Source organism: Halichoerus grypus, chromosome 2 (assembly GCF_964656455.1).
Source record: "Halichoerus grypus chromosome 2, mHalGry1.hap1.1, whole genome shotgun sequence".
In the NCBI taxonomy this organism is placed as follows: domain Eukaryota; kingdom Metazoa; phylum Chordata; class Mammalia; order Carnivora; family Phocidae; genus Halichoerus; species Halichoerus grypus.
This window is the reverse complement of record NC_135713.1, coordinates 31,825,462-31,844,070: the sequence shown is the minus strand read 5'-3', so window position 1 is coordinate 31,844,070 and position 18,609 is coordinate 31,825,462. Positions and strand designations below refer to the sequence as shown.

Here is an 18,609-nt window from a genome sequence, read left to right as displayed (position 1 = left end):
GGCCATGTGACAGCACAGCAGGAAAATGGCCATCTCAAGGCAAGGAGAGAGGCTCTAGGATAAGCCAGGCCTGCCAGCACCTTGATCTTGGACCTCCAGCTTCTAGAACTGTAAGAAAATAAATTTCTGCTTGAAGCCCCACAGTCTGTGGTATTTTGTTATGGTAGCCTTAGCAAACTAATATGGACATAGAACTCAATTTAAAAATGCACAAAGGATTTGAAAAGACATTTCTCTAGAGAAGATACACAAATGGCCAGTAAGCATTTGCAAAGGTTCTCAACATCATTAGTCACTAGGGAAATGCAAATCAAAATCACAGTGAGGTACCACTTCATATCCATTAGGACGGCTAGAACCAAAAAAGACAGTAAGAAATATTGATGAGGAAAAAAAAAATTGATGAAGATATGGAGAAATCGAAACCCTTGTACATTGCTGGTGGGAATGTAAAATGGTGCAAGCACTTGGGAAAACAGTTTGGCAGTTCCTCAAAAAATTAAACATATAGTTAACATATGACCCAGCAATTTTATTCCCAGGTATATAGAGAATTGAAAACATATGTTCACATAAAAACTTGTATACAAATGCTACTATCAGAAATACAGAAATATTTTTTTAAAAAAAGGAAATACAGCAGTATTATTCAGCCATAAGAGGGAAATGTAGAACTGATTCATGCTACAACATGGATGAAACTTGAAAATATTATGCTAAGTGAAAAAAGCCTGATATTGAAGGCCACATCTTGTATGATGCCATTTATGTCCAGAACAGGAGAATCCGTAGAGATAGAGTGGTTGTCGTGTGCTAGGGAGAGAGGAGAATGGGGAGTGACTGCTGATGGGCATGTGGCTTCTTTTTGGGATGATAAGTATGTCCAGGAATCAGCAGTGATGGTTGCATTCTGTGAATGTACTAAAATATGGGGCAAATTTTATAATACGTGAATTTTATTTTAATTAAAAAAAGAATAAGCCAGAGTCCATATTCTGGATGGTGAACCTCTGAAGTGAAGTATGAGTGAGATTATGCTTTGAGTATTAGTAATGCTAACTTGTGAATGAGGCTTAGTTTTTCCTCCATAAACACAGTGATATATAGTATGTGTAGTATATTATAATATATAGATTTCATTTATATACAAATCTAGGGATTGTCTCATTGTCCACATATATGGGAGAAGAATGAAAGCCTCTTTCACAGGTAAAATATTCTCTGAAAACATTGTTTCTTAGGCTTTGGTTAGCATGGGGAAATGGAACATCTCAGGCTTGGGCCAGAAGCTCCTTTTCTAAGCTACCTCGACCTCAGCTGAGAATCACCGTGCCTTCAGGCTTGTGAAGATGCCAGTCCTGTTTTTCTGACGGCATCCAAAAATACCTTTAAAAACTTGCAAATGGCAAATCACCACCTCACTCCTGGGGACTACTCCGAGTGTGTACTCAGACGGCTACCATCAGAGTCACCTAGGAGCTTTTCAGAAGTGTATACACCCCAGACCTACAGAAGCAGAAACTGTGTTCTCACAAGCTCTCCGGATGACTCTGGTGCATGATCAAGTTGGAGAAGCACTGATTCAGAGAATTTACAAGTAGGAGGGGCCACAAGCTTATGCTAATTTTTTGTAATAAATATTTGGGTTCTCCACATGCAGCAAGTTAGGCATAATATTGTCTCCCCTGTACTCTCCTCCCCCCATACAAATGTGACTTTGAGTCCACCTTACACCCAGATCTTGGTTTCTCAGTATCATTCGCCATTAAGTGGATCCAAGGCTTTGTCCTGTTGTAACTTTTTTTCTAAATTTGACATCACTTCAAAATAAAACAATTTAAAGATTCCAATTTAAAAGGATGTAGACGATGACCTGAAACCCAAAAATCACACAAGTTTTCCAAAACTGATGATATGGAACTCAGACTGAGTGTATTTATTTATTATAATCTCCAAAATAATTTCAGTTGGTACAACTGCTTCTTAAAACCGTATCACTACCAGGCTCAGAATTTAATTACAACCAAGCAATTCACAAAAACATTTTAAGCAACAAAACATGCTTAGTATTTCCTTGAGAAAGGTCCTTCAAATGTGTACAGCATCACTGGGTGTTACACAAAACCGCAAGAAGGCTACCCTCATGTGTCCAAGTTCTGCACTCCTTATGTTGTTAAACTCTTACGGCATCTGTGATACTTCCACATCTCAAAGGCCTTCATGGTGCAACCTGCCTTCCTCTTAAATTTTAAAGGATACTCTAGATCATTCCTTAGGAAAGTAAAACTATGAACACTTTAAGAGGGAAAACAAAAACAAGTTGCTTAGACTCCTTTTATATTATACACTTCAATTATGGGTTATTTATTCAGACTTTTACAAATTTGTTATATTTTTAAAAGCATCAGTGGGGACAAAAGTAGAAAAAATATTTTAACCAGCAGGTTAGCTTCTCCCGAAATCACAGTTTTCTGGATAAATACATGTAGCATCACTAAAAATTTTTCACTATGTATTACACATAGCTTTGAAAGAACTTTAATATTTTGGACTATAATGTTCATGTCTTAAAATAGTATTTTGCTTTATTCCTTTTATAATATTAAACTATTTCTTTTAAAAATTTATATATTTTTTTTATAGCTATGAGTCTCACTGTATTTTCCACACCTTGGCCTGAACTTGTTTATGAAAAAAATCTAACATCTGCAACTTCAGCTGGTTATACTGGGAAGAAGGGGGTTACTATAATTTTATTATACCTTGTATTAACAACAAACCTTCTCACAGAGAAGAAAATACTTTAAATACCTTAAGTCATATTTACAACGATAAAATTCACATTTCATGCTTTAGTGAGACACTTAAATCCCAAGATAGTCCTCATAGTTTATTGGAATAGAGCCCTTCCGTACCTGGCCTTCTGCTGTATGCCAGATATAAAGCTCTGGATGTTATGAAAATAGCAAAACTTATGCCATCTTCCTATCAAGTAGAAAAACTGAGGGTAGATCTTCCCAGCCATCGAGTGGTGACAGAAATCCTGTGTCATAGTGAAGAAGTGAAAACCATTGTGCTTCAGACCCTGGGTCCCCTATGAATGAACTTGATTGTTTGGAAAGTGCTAAAGAGCCCAGATGTTCTTTAATGTGAGTTGAAGGACAAAACAGCCCTTCTGCGCACAGCGAAACACTTCATTTATGTGTCTATTGCACAGGATTTTATATGCTTCCAGAAATAGCAGAAATAGTGCTGTATTTCTTTCCTTAGCTACTATATACATTTTTCTGATAAGTTCAGCATTTCATTGGGAAATGTGACTTGCAGAGAGTTCCCCTTGGGGGCAGGCCCAGACCTGCTACTCCCATTAACCTCGTCCACCAGTAACACACTCTCTGAATCCTGCCCCTGGGAGGAGTCCGAGGTTTCTGATATTCGCAAAGTCCTCAGGGAGGTGGTGTCTGCCTGGACCGGGCCCATGGCAGGTACACCCGGAAGCAGATTCCGGCCGCCAAGACCATTTTCACTGAGGTCCGGCATGTATAGGAGGGTCTGAGATGTGCTGCTGATCTCCTTCAGCTCTCGGGAGAGGAAGGAGCGGGAGTGGCCAGACATGGCGGACGATGTCCTTCTGCTGTCTGAGCAGTGCTGTCCCGAACGGTCCCTGCGGGACCCGCCAATGCGGCAGAAGAGGCATTTGATCTTCTCTATTGCTTTGCTGAGCACGGTCTTCCGCAGAAGGATATAGATCCAGGGGTCCAGGATGGGGTTCACAGCAGCAATCCGGATGGCCTGCAAGTCTGGGTTTTTGCTGATTTCTTGCACCAAACGTGGCTGATATAACTGGTTGATGAACACCCGTACCTGCGTAAATGAGATGCCCACATTTAGATTTTGTCATGAAGCAACTGGGGAAATAGTTGCATCAGTGTATAACCTAGGAACGTTAGCTAGCTGCCCTCTTTTCTATTAATAAGTGCCGAGTAAGAGCAGCTTACACAATAAGCCTCAGAAAAACCGGTAATTGTGTAATCACATTTGTTTTGAGTTAGTCTAACTTTAATATTTCTGTAACTATCTTGAGTATCTTCCTTCAAAGATGGTATACAAAAATGCAATGTATATATAGGCAACACACGCATAAAGTGTCCTTGAGAAACATTTTATTAACTTCATTTTTGTGAGTGCTTTTAAGTTTTTGCAATTTAAATGAAGTATCTTCCCCTCCTCCACAGCCATCAATTTCCCTTATGCCAGTTGCCTTTTAATTTTTCTAATTTTATTAATTTTTCTTAAAGATTTTATTTATTTATTTGCCTGAGAGAGAGAGAGCACAAGGAGGCAGAGCGGTGGGCAGAGGGAGAAGCAGAGTCCCTGCTGAGCAGGGTGCCCGATGCAGGGCTCGACCCCAGGAGTCCCTCCAGTTGCCTTTTTATATATGTAAATGAAACTCATTTTGTAAGTCAACTAACCATCCAATCATCACAGAAAAGTCCAGAGATTCCTTTATTATAGAGTCCAGTAAGAATACACTGGAAACTTTTAAACCACTATCTGAATCTCCTATCATCCAGTATGACCAGAGAATAGTTTCCATTTTCTCTAGAGGCTGTTTCCCAGTTATAGTAATCCCCTAGTGTTACCAAGTCTTCCTTCAAACACCTCTTCCAGTCTTTTCCCTCGCACTGCATTTCTCACCTGGATTATTGCATCAGCCACCCAAGTAGCTTTCCCACCTCCAATTCCTCTCCTCTCCAATCCATCCTCCAAACTGCCACCAGAGGATTCTGTCTAGAAAGCAGATCTGACTGTGCTGCTCAATTGCTCAACCTTCCTTCTCCCTGCTGCTTGCAAACTCTAGTTTTGCTCAACTGTCACTCCCTCTCCCTCTGCCTCCCTGCTTATGCTCTCTCTTTCTCAAATAAATAAATAAACAAAATCTTAAAAAAAAAACCCGTCCCTCCTTTGTGTCATATAGCATTTGAGCCAGTAAACAGCCAAGTGCTGAGAGCACCTCTGCACAGAGCAGTAGGGAAGACAGCTGGTTCTACCGCAGTTTGAGCTACTCACGGCAAAAGGCACGTCTGCCAGCCCACCACGGGACGGGTAGGCATAAATGAAGGGAACACAAGGAGACCCTAACAACCTGTTTGCTATTTTGGAGTCTTATTTTTGGCAGTTCACAAATTTTGCTCTTATTATAATCACTTAGTTACTCATATTCTTTCACGCGTTTAATCATTTAAGAGTAGGCACTTATTGTGTGTTAGGCGTTGCGGTAAGTCTGGCCACAAAAAGTTGCATTAAATACCACAGACTTCCTGAAGGCAGAGTAACCTACAGTGCAGAAGGCAGGAAGGAGAACCAGCTGTGACTGCAAGGTGATTAAATGAAACGGGAGAAGAATCTAAGGGGGCACGACTAATCCAGGGCAGGAGGGGAGAACATCAGAGGATTCCTCCTGCAGGAGGAGGGAGCTTGCCTGGAGTTTTTGATGGATGAGGGGGAGTTTGCTAAATTTAGAAGGAAGGACATAGCATTTCAAACAGAGGTAATTCCATGTGTAAAGTCATGGAAGAATGAAATAATATGCCAACTTCTGGGAACTTCAAATGATTTAATGAAGAGAGCATGAATTTATGTAAACTTAAGGATGACTATATTTTACTCCTTAGAGGAAAAAGCACTTGCTAAATGTACACTCTTAAATTTACTTATATTAATTTTTTTTAGATTTTATTTATTTATTTGACAGAACGAGAGAGAGAGAGAGAGAGAGTACAAGTAGGGAGAACAGCAGAGGGAGAGGGAGAAGCAGACTCTTCACTGAGCAGGGAGCCCTATGTGGGGCTCGATCCTGGGACCCAGGGATCATGACCTGAGCTGAAGGCAGTCACTCAACCGACTGAGCTACCCAGGTGCCCCTTAAATTTACTCTTAAGAGTATTATTGCCTAAATCTTACTTCTAATTCCACTAGGATTTTTATAGAAAGATCTCACCTCACATAAAAAGTGGTTTTAAGATAATTGACCTGTCTTTAGCAATTATTTAATAATTATCACTTGCCTGTAGTAATTATTTTAAGTTAGGGAGAAGTAAGAGCAGAGTCTCAGCCAAGGAGGATGCATAAAAACCATAAAAAGGAGAAGGAACTCACAAAAGCAGAGCTGGAGCCATTTAACTAGGGGCAAATATCTCTAACTTTAACAAGACTTGAGGACATTGCTACTTTACCATATAGTATAATAATTAATACTCATGGTGTATCAATCACCATGAAACAGAAGGGATATTTTAGAAAGATTTATAACAGTTTAGATAAGCTTAAAATGAAGGAAATAAATCTGCAAAACTCAACTCATGAGAAACTTGTTTCTAGATGAAGCTAGATCAGTGAGGTGTAACTGTACTTCTATTTCTTCCTTAGTGGGAATTCAGACCTTGATCAGCTCAGGTCCATAGTCCTTTTCTAAGAAGTTATTGTTTCTCATTTGTGGTTATTTTGTTGTTATTCATTTGGTTTTTTGTTTGTTTTGTTTTGTTTTTGGTTGCAAAACCTGACCTAAACTTTTTTCGGCAGTAAAACCTGAACTGAACTAGATAGTGAGGCTATTTGCAGTTTATTTATTCTACTGAGTATAAGTATTCCTGTGTTTTGCTTCAGAGATATTGTCCCAATTATATATTATACAGTATATTACTAAAGTGGTTTTCTAAAAGCCAAGAAATTCTGAATTTTAAAACACCTCTGGCCCTAAATGTTTTGGATAAGGGATTATGATCCTGTAAATCTCACAGAATAAAGTAAGATGGTCAAATGGCTCTCACTAGCATGAAATTAATATGGATCTCTGGAAGATAGCTAAATCAAAAGTGAACTACAACAACAGAAGTATATGATGTCTTAAAAGACTTTCAGAAACTGCTTGGATAAGTGATACTAACAAGACAAAGCAGGATTGATTGTCTATCTTTATAAAAAAACTAGTGAAGCAAAGCATTTTGGTTTCTTCTTACCATAATCTTTATTGAGGCACTGAGCTGTGTTTGGTCTACAGGCCTTTTCTCAGATGAAGTGTTACCAAGACCTGAAGGTTTTGAGGAACTTATCAAGCCACGCTGTCGGTGGCTGATTCCGGTCTGGGCCCCAGGTCTCCCGATGAATCCCATGTTGTTTTTTCTGTTCTACAGGCTGGCTGGCTTTCTGTTTAAGAATTATTTCCTGACAGTGGAATCACTGGTACAAAGCATGAGGTTACTATATTACTCATATCACCTACTGTGTTCCTAAGGGTAAAAGAAATAATGGACTTAAATCTGTTAGTATCAGGCCTTACCTGCGTGTAGCCTTTAGGAAAAAAACCTAGGCAGGGTCTGTGAGAATTTGAGACTTGTAGCCTCTAGGTGGCGGTGTTGCTCCACCTGGGAGTTTTTGCTCCACAGGTTCTCCCTAAGCAGCAGTCTGCAGCCATCTCTGAGACCCTCTTTCGGAACAGAACCTTGGTTAAGTCTGAACTTTGCATTTCTTAGATTTTTAACATTGAAATCTTTTGTTGCTGGTTGCCTCTCCCACCTCTACCTCAAAAGAAACAGGATTACTTCTGAAACGAGGAAAATTTTTGAATGGTTGAAATGGATATAAAAGGAATGAAATCTGTAGCTATTTACAGGAATGTACTAGGAGTTAGCATTTTATTTTAAAATTTCTATGACGTTTTAGAAAAGCCAGAGAGTTGTAAAAAATTAATAATTGGGCTTTCGTAAGCCAAGGTGACGAGAGGCAAGGAAAGCATCACATCAATCTGTGTCTCACTTCATCCACGGCCCTAGTTGATTTTGACTCGTGTCCAAGGGAATGAAGGAAGCCCTATTTTAGAGTTCCATGGGTGTGTGTGTGTGTGTGTGTGTGTGTGTGTACAAACTTACAATTAATATAAGCCACTGAGCCTGGTCACTTAATGTCATTTTAGCAAAGGGGAGCCCATAAGGTAGCAATAAAGACGAATATGAAAAGCAACATTTCAAGTTCAGGTAAAAACATTTGCAAAAGTTGGTCAAATTGTTTGAAAAAAACAAATCAAGACAAACCAGTTTTCCTTTGCAGCGTGTCCTCATTGGAGATTGACTTGAGGTGGAGAAAAAGACAAAAATGAACAAAAGCTCCATGCACTCCATAATGTTTTAAAAAGTCTAGCAATCTCTGCCTCACTTTAAAAGGCTACTTGGTTTGCTCTCCCCAAAGCAGGGATAGGAATATCCACAGCAGCAGTTCAATGTCATGTGGGGAGGAGAAAGCACTTTTCTGGTATTCCTGTGCAACAGGCCTTGTATGCATGTTCAGGCAGTTTTCAGTGCTGGAAGAGTGTGATAAAACAGAACCTCTGCATTGGGGGAAAAAGACACCTTAAAACACTTCACTGGATACAAACAACATATATACTTTCTTGCAATTTTAAAAGCGAATCTATTTTTTAGGAGCCGCAGATTTGTGCGTGTGGTTTATCTTTAACACCGGCAGACATTACCGTATTCTAAAGTGCTTGAAGATGACTAGAGATTAGGACTCAGGAGCACTGGAACATAACTTGGAGAAAATATGATAAATTCAAAACAAGGTGTGAGGACAGGAGAGCTATCAGGGGGGCTGTATGTTGTAGAGGTACACGCACACGCTCTGAATCAAACAAACCTGTTTTCAAATCCTGGCTCTGCTCCTTCTAATTAACGTGCAGATGATGAAAGTGCTTTGTATGATGCCTGGCGCACAACATATATGTCTGCTGTCCTTGCTTTCTTGGTAACCCATACATGGAAGTTTGGCTACTGTGGAATATAGGAATAATTTCAAAACCACAGCTTAGAAGTAGCTTTGGGGTGTAAAGGATTTGGTATCAAAAACATGTACTTCCTATGTAAGAAAAACCTGTTAGCAGGGAATGTCTAATTGAAAAAGCATGTTGAAATTTTGATGAGACTGATTTAGTCACTGACTGTCAAAGTACAAATGCCTTCCAATAAATGACAAGATCCTAGAGCGGGATTTGTGTGTGCTATGTGTTCTGTTCCAAGAACATAAATGGAATTATCTGTGTGTGCTCAGTTATCTAACTGTCCTGTGAAGAATCCAAAATTGACACAGCTGTTACTAGAAATTCTTCCCACTTTTTTTTTAATGACCAAAAAAAAAAAAAAACTTTAAGTAAAGGATAGTGGAAAGAGGTCTTGCCCATGTGATGGTGTAAGAGTGCTCTGTTCTCCTTCCCTCTGGGTCACTAACTAGCCATTTACTGCAGGCAAATTACTTAATCTCTACACGTCTGTCTCCACACTGAAAATATATTTCTGAAGTTGTGTTTTGTTTTTTTTTTCTTTACTTGAACTTTCAATATTCTAATGGGAGATTACAAGAATCACTTCGTCTCTGGGGGGAAAAATCTTGTTAGTAGATGTTCCATAAAACCGAGCCTTGGCAGGTCAGCAAAGCATGGTGTAAAAGTCCATAAGACTGGGATCCCCCCCAGCCCCCCAGCAAGTTGCAGAAGGATAGAAATTCCTCATGTGCCTTTGAGAAGACTGAGGAGCAGAGTGAAAATATTGGCTAGCCCTGCTTTCTTCACGAGTCAGAGAAGATGCTGGAGGTGGGAATCCCTTTCATATGCTACTCTGCAGTGTTCAAGGTTCTAGCACTAACTCGGTCCGCAATTCCATGCTTATGACTAAAACACCGCTTTCAGGAACTGCTACGTTTTTAACTTAGCCAAATTTATTTGAAAAATAATCCAACCCTTCAGGTTCTGCTGTAAGAGTACTCGAATTTATGGCATTACTCTTATGCCTTTAACTGATTTGTACTCATCTGAAATCCCATCAGATGACTCCACTTCCAGTTTGCCTCTGGTAAACAAAAGTCTATCTTTTTCCAGTTTTCCTTTGCTCTAATAAATCTCTCTTGATTGAATGCTGGTGAAGGCTTTATAGAGACAACTGGTTTATAGTAAACAACCAAATAAACACTCACAGGAAGCTATTTTTCTAAAGATCAATGTTTTACTTGTCCAAGGCAGAAGATGAATCAAACTGGCCATTCTACCCCTAACAGAGATGAATCCTTGTTATTTCAGAGTAAGAAGAAAGAAAGTAAGAGAAGGAAGTAAGCGGTAAATATGACCTCGGCTTGCCTATGCAAGGGAGAAAATGCCTTTTCAAATCCTACAGCGTTCACTGTTCAGTCCTGAAGCAAAAGATTTGATTTTAATTGTTATCTCGACATTAGTAATTGTAAAATTGGGCACCAGAAGTTGATCTAGCTATAGTATTTAACACTGGGACCTTGTTTGCATATTTCTGAAGAATTCAATCCCTTTTACATTTATCTTACGTGTAGACTCTTTCATTTCTTCAGCTTTTTCTGTGTTTAAAAAAACCAGAGACTGGTTTTAAATGGAAGAATAGGCAAAATGACAAGAACCACCTTCCCACCAAATCTTGTCATGTAATGTTCCTTGTCAAATGTACTTATGAACCTTCTCTGTTCATTTTAGAAAATTTCTCAAGTTTAGCACAGTTTCTTATATCCATGATTAATTTCCCAAGCTTTCTCAAATTTCCATTCCAAGCTCTATTTATGAGACATGTGTTTTGGATAACAAATTAAAATTAACTTTTTTCTATGAAACTCAGTATCAAGTGCCCTGTAAGAGCCACTGTAGTTTTTCTTCCCTGGTGTCCAAAAGACAAAATTTGGCTGCTTGTTAACCTTATACAATGTGTCAAGCTTTCTGAAACTCCAAGGAAACTCTATTTGCTCTATTAGCCTTTCCGAAGCATTTTAAGTGTTTTGAAGGGTTTGATTTTCCTCAAATAGGATTAGCAACCAACTTGATTTGATAAAGGTAAAAAAGGCGCTTCATTAGTTTCCTTGGAACTGCAGATAGGCCCGACTGCTTTAAAATGTCAGGGTTCAGAAACTTTAAACTTAAATTACAATCTGAATATGAGAAACATTAAAATACAAGAAACTCGTAAAAGTAAGCCAAGGAAGACTATAGTTATGGGTAAATTCCCCTTTTAACTCTTTCAGTAACAGCCGAACTGTGGGTGGGTGGGTAGTATAATGACCTCCTTGATTTATCATTAATTTACAACTAAATTGATTCTGAAATTAGAGTCTGGTAGCCAGAACTAAAGGCTAAACACTGAAGCTACTATTATTTGTATGATTCCTTATTACTTACAAAGGCACATGAGTACTTTACTATGATTACTTCTTAGCTGAGCCAGTTTCAATTTTCAGAGTAAAATTACTTAGTATCTACTGTACGTTACTGACTTTATATAATAGTGGATAGTATTTGTTAGTTACAATGTGGCTAATTTGCAGACTACAAGTAGAGCTCCTATAGTTTCTTGCCTCTAGCTTCTCAAATAACTTCAAAGGCTTTGTGATAAATGGCCCTATACCACAGGGGCAGGTCCACTTCAGCCCATAAAATGAATGAAGTTTTTTATGCCTCTCTAGATGCTCCAAGAAAACAATTCACCTGTCACTGTGCAATCAATCAACAGCTTCATATGCTTACCTTCATATTTTAGAAGTATGTGCATGTTGCTGAACTAGCTGTAATGCTAGTTCCTTAAAGTGGATGTTCTTCTGTACATAACAGCCTCTCACTTTGTCATTTACTGTTCTGTAAAACATAAGGTGCAGCCAGAGAAAGGCAACTCACTGTATTCTGAGTTGCCATTACAGACAGTAAAATATATTTATGTGGCTCAAGTGTGACTTAACTTGGTAAATTATATTGGATCCTGGAATGGTTTAAAGGCCGTTCTGGCCAATTATATTTATTTCTGTTTATACAAATTGTCAAGAAGCTACTGTATGCTGGCTCTCATCTAAGTTCCTTTCATTTACACTCACTTTTATCAGAGACGCAATATTTTTATATGAAAGATCCCTGGACCATATTAATAAGAGAAAGAAAGGAAGAATAGCTCATTACATTTATTTTCTCTTGTTCCCAATCAGCAGAAGAAAGAAAAGTCCTCTCTTTTTGAGTTGGTAGTTTAGAATTTCTAGAAATATAGTGTTTTGAGAGATGGAAAAACTCAGAACCTGTTGCTTTCAAGAGAAGCTCTGGAGAAGGTGTTATGCGCATAAGCCCATCAGTTTCTGGTGCATTCTGGTTTAATGACAGGCAAAGTAGAGAACTAGGTGCGTTTTCAGCCTTTCTACTTATAACATTTTAAAAACTAATCCAAAGGCAATTTTAAAGAAGGCGGTGTCCTAAAAGTGAAGTGTGCCAAAACTCAAATGCACACACTGTACGAAGGCCAAAATTAGAAATGTTCTAGGAGTGAGACATGATGTAATATTATGTGAACAGGGTTTGGAGTCAGGTGGGTCTGAGGTTCATCACAAGCTGCAGGGTTTTGGCTTGGCAGTAACTAGATCACCATCTCTAAAGCTTCCTTTCTTAAGAGTGGCACAGTACCTCTCACAGTTGTTGAGAATGCAAATTCAATAACCCGTGTACATCAGCCGGCCCTTCATAGGCCCCTTGAGAATCCTGGCTTTCCTGGTCCCAAGAAAGAATGAAGGAACCTGACTCTGGGCCGTGCCCTAGTAGGAACTGTGACCCCCACCTGCAGTGCACACAGCATGGTAAAGAGCAGGGAATCTAGCCTGACAGTGTAGTTCTGCTAGATTATTTTAAGCAAGTCACGCCCTGTGTCATGTGAGGGCGTCAGACTAGAAGAAAACACATCCAATCTCTCTAGCTCTAAACTGCTACATAATCTATCAAAACAAACAAACAAACCAAAAGGAAAAAAAACCCCATGCCTAAATCAAAGCACCAAAAACCCACTGCCCTAAGGAATGGTGTATAACAAAGAGATCACCACCCCGGAGGTTTCGGGCTTCTGCGGTTCACTGTGGAGGACTTAAGTCACACTACAGCGGTTTCCCCTCCACATCTGACAGTGGCAGGTGTTCTCGGAAGGCTCAAGGCCAATGTCTGGCAGCAAGGGGTAGGGGCTGTCCCGGGAGAGAAAGGAAACCAGGCTTTCGGAGAAAGAAACTCGGGGGCCTAGGAGAAAAGCACCTGCTACATCTCACTGGGGAGGTTGGGCCTGCTCTGTGAGAAGCCGAGTGTCGAAAGCCCAGCTTGGACCTGGAGGACAAGTTCACCGCCAAGGCACAAGAGGGAATAGAGGAAGCGGTAGACGGAGAAGGGAGGTGGATGTGGGGAAAGGGCCCAGAAGGGCCCCCTTCCCGGGAGGCCACTCACCACGAGCGGGATGGAGCAGATGAGCACCACCAGGGAGGTGGCGATGAGTAAGATGACCATCTGGATCTCGGCGCCCGCTATTCCGCGGAAACTCCGGCGGCGGCGAAAGTCGCTGAGGCGCGGCAGGGCGGGGGAGGCGGCGGTCGGGTTGCTCCGGCAGTGGGCCCAGGGCACCGCGACGGGGCCCGCCGCGTGGTGCTGCTCGGTGCCCAGCGAGGTGCGGCGCATGAACTGGCGGTGCATGCGGAGCAGCGCACCGCACACCAGCACGTTGCAGAGCACGGTGGCGAGAATGAGGAAGGAGCTGAAGCCCGCGTACATGTAGGAGAAGGCGGCGTGCGCCGTCACGTTGGTGGTCCAGTCAATGAAGCACCAGGTGTCCGGGTACTGCAGCCGCGAGCTGCCCAGGCCCATGTTGGGCAGCGCGCAGAAGAGCACGTTGGACGCATAGACCGCGACGAGCGTGAGGCCGGCCAGCCGCTTGTCCACGTAGTGGCTGTAGAAGTAGGCGTGGTTGATGGCCAGGTAGCGCTCGATACTCATGGCACAGATGATGCTGAGGCCGGACAGGCTGAAGAAGAGCAGGATGAAGGTGCTGTACTCGCAGAGTGCTTCGCCTCCGGGCCACTGGCCCTTCATGTACGTGGCGATGGTCACCGGGCTCACCAGCAACGTGCCCAGCAGGTCGGTGACGGCCAGTCCGCACACCAACGTATAGAAGGTCGTCTCCTTCTGCTCCTTGCGCGACTTGCACAGCACCACGATGGCCACCAGGTTGCCCACTACCCCGAAGATGAACATCACCGCCGGGATGGTCACCGGGCTGTTCGGACGGTCAGGGGTAGAGGAGGCGGACGCATTGACCCCAGGAGTGGACATGGTGGTGGCCCTCGGTACGCAGCCTTGGAGTTTGAGGCTGGGTCTGGGGATGGTAGGAAAGACAAAGGCCCGGTGAGCGGAAATGACCACTTGCAAGGTGTCAGACCCGCGCCCAAGAAACAATATGCTGATGAGACAAGAGGAATAACTGGATCCTGCATCGTGGATTGTAGCTACCGAAATCGCCAGGCTCCGGATACGTCCCGCCAGAAGCACCACTCTCCTGCCATTGGTATTTGTCAGTTGATACTACCATTCTTTCCTCCTCCCCCAGCCCAACTCTCTCCACTGCCAAAATGAACAAGACCTATCTCTAGGGATAAGTGAGTGGTTCGCTCTTATTCCCGACAGATTCTGAGTCAATAAAATCCTCACTCAAAACAAGTTACGGAAGGCAATTTGGAAAGCGCACTCGCTCCTCCCCGGCTCCGCTCGAGGAGCGCCCGCCCACCGCTCTCGGCCCAGTGCCCCCAAACCCTCATCTTACCTGTGGGAGCCGCGGCGGTGGCGGCCGCGGAGGACCCCAGGGTCAAAACTCAGATGTCCACCACACGCCTCCAACCTGCCCTCAGTCTCGCCCGCTCAGTGTGGAGCTTGCCAAGCCTTTGTCTTCTCAGAGCCGGGTCTCTGCGGCTGCCAATTTTCCGGAACTGGGGTCAGAATGGCAAGCTTTCGAACACCTGGCAGAACCAGAAGGGTAGCGGGATGGGTCAATGCAACCTGATCTTGGATTTTTCTTTCTTTCTTTCTTTCTTTCTTCTTCTTCTTTTTTTCTTCCGTACCTTCAAAGACGGGACCAAACTTTGAGGAGCCCGCAGGTCCGGTCCCCGGGCGGACAGAGCGCAGGTGTGGGGCCGCGCGCGCAGGTGGCACGGAGCCTCAGTCCCGGATTCGGGCCGCCCTCCTCCTCAGCCCTGGGCAGCACGGGCGGCTATCGGGGCTGGCGGCTGCCACTGAGGCTGCTTCCGACGCCCCGGGGGCGGTTTGAGGTCCGCTCGGCCTGAGGCTCTGACCTGGGATCTTTCATCTTCTTCCTCTTGGCTGCCGGGTTTCGAGCTCCGCTCTCGCCCTTCCAGCCTCTGTACAAACTTTTCTCCTGCTCCAAGTTTCCCTGGTGGAGGCGGGGACACACGGTGCGCGGCCCGGAAACCCATTGGCCGGCCGGGAAGGGGGCGGGGCGTGTCTTTCGTCCTCTGCGCCGCGAGGCCGCGCGCCGGGCTGGGAGGCGGGGCTCCGAGCTGCGTGCGAGGGCCGCCTCCCCGCGGCTTGCCCCGCCTCCTCGGGTCTGGGGTCGCGAAGAACTGGGCGCGCGCCTCAGCCTAGTGTGCCGAGTGCCGCCGTCGGCGGGGACCCTGGGAGGCCCTGGTGCTCTTAGCCACTCCGAACTCGGCTTCCAGAGGGGGCTAACTCTGAAACCAGCATCTCTTCTCCCCCATTGCCTCCCGCTCCGAGTGAGCTATTTCTCGCACCTTCTGCACGTGGATCTCAACACCTGGGCGCTGGGAAGGGAGGTCGACTGCTTTAGAACTCCACCTTAGAGCGGCCCAGGTGTGTGTGTGCGCGCGCGCGCGCGGCCCCGGGGGAGGTAGGGTGGAGAGGTGCGGTGCGCGCGCGCGGCCCCGGGTTCGAAGTCGGGAGAGCGCTCCGGACGGGGCGGGTGGATGGGCGGGCGCGTGCCAGGTTTGGGCAGGGGAAACAACGACGAATTTATCCTTCGAAAGTAATTACAGTCCATCCAGGAAATTAGTTGGTTGGCAGTGCCCAGGCTGTGGGCTTCGCTCTGTTGGGCATCCCCGGGCCAAAAAAAAAAAAAAAAAAGAAAAGAAAAGAAAAGAAAAAAGAGAGAGACGGGACCACAGCCTCACCCGACGCCGGTGGCGGAGCCCTGCGTTGGTGGAGACAGATGACCCGCAGGTACCACGTGGGAGAGTTAGGGTGGGAGGGCTGTGTAACCGCGGAGATCTTTCTCCTCCTCCCGGGAACTACTCCTCCCAGTAAGAACGGCAGCCTGAGCTTCGAGCCTTGGCCCTGTTGTATGCACGTTGGATACTTTCACCACGAATCCTTTGAGCGGCTGGCAGATGGAGGGTGCGACGGGGAGTTGAAAGTTTTTCCAGTGAAGGAATTCAACAGTCATTATCTCCACGATTAACTCTTGGAACCGCCTCATTGCTCTACCTTTTTTTAATTTAACAGTTTGATTTATTTGGTGGTGGGAACAGTGTTTTTGTAAACTCATTATTCACTTCTTTGTACTCTGGTTTCTAAAATCAGGACTGAAAACAAAAAAGAAACGATTGCAAAACTCCATGGTGTAATTATAACTGCTTCGCCGTTTTTTTGTTTTGTTTTGTTTTTTTAAACCATTAAGAGATTTTGTGGGCCTTTTAAATTCCTAGAAAAATCTGTTTCCAAGGGCCGGATACATGCATTTTAACATATTGCATCTCCTTATAGATTAAGCAAATAACTCGATTCTTTTATGTGATAAGCGGGTATTCATTCCTTAAATGTTATTTCATGAATAAACAAACCTCCTAAGAATTGATCTGGTTCTCCTGTTACTGTCAAATGGCACAGTAACAAATGAGCAGTAGGAGAACCAGAGAGGGCATTCCAGACTTCAGCTAATTACAGGACATGAAATACTTGGAATCACTCTTAAAGATACCATATGGATGTATTAATATAGCATTATTCTATTGTTTATGCTATTTCCTCATGAATATCAGCGATTTGGAAGGAATCTATAAAAATAATTGCTGGCAATTGGTCAGTTTCTCAGTCTTCTCTCAATCACCATAATAACCACTTCTGTTGTCTATGCTTTCTTTGAGTAGTATAACCTCTAGGGTTGGTTGTGTCAGCACTGAAAACAAGTCAACACTAGAAAAAGGAAACTGCAGACCCTACCCCCCTTCTTCCCTAACCACATTATATCACTATCACCCTGTCAGGTGGTTATCAGTAAATATATGAAGGGGAGGGTGGGAAGTTCCACTTACACTCATTTTATGTTAATAAAAATATTTTTTCCAGTTTTCTTTCCATTTGAAGTTTCTCAAATGGAAAACAGGATTGGTACTTGTTAAATTTTTTTTTTTAAGACTTTGTCAGAGGGAGAGAGAGAAAGAGAGTACACAAGCAGGGGGAGTGACAGGCAGAGGGAGAAGCAGGCTCCCCGCTGAGCAAGGAGCCCAGTGCAGGGCTCCATCCTGGGACCGGGACTGGGACCGGGACCGTGGGATCATGAGCTGAGCCGAAAGCAGATGTTTAACTGACTGAGCCATCCAGGCATCCTGGTACTTGTTAAATTTTTAAGGATGAAGAGTATATTAAATATAACAATTGAGGCACACTGGTGAAATGATTAGTGAGGTTACAGGTTTTAGCATGTCATTGATAAGCTGGGCTTCTTATCAATGGAACTATCTTTTTTTTACTGGTCCTTTAAATTTTCTTTCCACAGTAGTTCTAGGAAGATTGATATAGATGAGAAACCAGGACAGCAGATGAAAAAAATTTAACGAGATTTACCTGTGCCCTCTTTTGGTGTGTGATTCTTAAAGCTTAAGTTTAGCCTTCAGAAGTAGAATTTGAAGGTTAGGGAAACAATTATTTTATTTTCTTAATTTGGAAAACTGGGACATTGTAGTTCAATTGCCCTTACACTCTGCCAGGAATCTACATTGCAAAAGGAAATGAAGGATTTTCATGAGCATGTAGACAGTTCTTGTCATTGTTTGTATATTTTAATGAAGAGATTTTTATTCTAAAAATTGTTTTCTATCCTCCCTTGCAGTTTTCACCTCAATTCCTACTTCTCTGCATTGGAAGACCTGGGTTCAATTCTTTTTTTTTTTTAAGATTTATTTATTTATTTGTCAGAGAAAGAGAGAAAGAGCATGAACAGGGGAAGCAGCAGGCAGAGGGAGAAGCAGGCTCCCCAAAGAGCAGGGAGCCCGATGCGGGACTCAATCCCAGGACACTGGGATCATGACCTGAGCCAAAGGCAGACGCTTAACCGACTGAGCCACCCAGGCGTCCCCTGGGTTCAATTCTTTAGAACTGTTGTTAAATCCTCTTTGGAGATTTGAACTAGTCTAAGAATTGCCTGACTGATCAGTGTGATTGCTCTGTTTTAGCTAATTATTTGACTACTCTATTGAGTAAATACCCGAGGGTGGGAACCTGTTTAAAAGCAAAGGCTGCTTGGAGGCTACCAACCACATTCCCTTTGACTAAGTTGAATCCTCCTTGGATCAAAGGAATGGGTAAGGAAGAGGTAAAAACTGGGAGGAAGGCAGCAGGATACATCAGATCTGGCCTGGATTGCTTCCTAAGCCTAACCTGGCCAGACCTTGGAGCATTCCTAAAGCAGTAACATTCACGTAGCAAATCTGAGCAAATTGTGTTTGCTGTCCCTCTTTCCTGAC

At 43.2% G+C, this 18,609-nt stretch overlaps 1 protein-coding gene and 1 long non-coding RNA gene across 3 annotated transcripts in view; one reads left to right on the top strand and one right to left on the bottom strand.

Annotated features, from left to right (window-relative positions):
* Positions 1-1,907: 1,907 nt before the first annotated feature.
* PTGER4 (prostaglandin E receptor 4) lies at positions 1,908-15,302 on the bottom strand. The gene is made up of 3 exons (XM_036068472.2): positions 14,661-15,302; positions 13,295-14,216; positions 1,908-3,864 (listed from the first exon to the last, which is right to left on the bottom strand). Exons 2-3 carry the CDS (start codon positions 14,171-14,173, stop codon positions 3,274-3,276), a joined length of 1,470 nt encoding a protein of 489 aa, XP_035924365.1. The 5' UTR covers positions 14,174-14,216; positions 14,661-15,302; the 3' UTR covers positions 1,908-3,273.
* Positions 15,303-15,414: 112 nt separating this feature from the next.
* The window catches only part of LOC118520425 (uncharacterized), a 104,041-nt gene continuing 100,846 nt past the window's right edge, over positions 15,415-18,609 (top strand). Inside the window, exon 1 of one of the 2 annotated variants that reach the window (XR_013445534.1) lies at positions 15,415-15,721. This is a non-coding gene — a long non-coding RNA (uncharacterized LOC118520425). The remainder of the gene's footprint in view (positions 15,722-18,609) is intronic. The other variant, XR_013445535.1, reaches the window with a different exon arrangement.

What these genes read in the sequence shown, in the direction of transcription:
- PTGER4 (XM_036068472.2), bottom strand. Translation starts at nt 14,173, where the DNA reads ATGTCCACTCCTGGGGTCAATGCGTCCGCCTCCTCTACCCCTGACCGT. An exon ending in TCTGCTCCATCCCGCTCGTG is followed by an intron (nt 3,865 to 13,294) that starts GTGAGTGGCCTC and finishes TCATTTACGCAG; the next exon opens with GTACGGGTGTTCATCAACCA.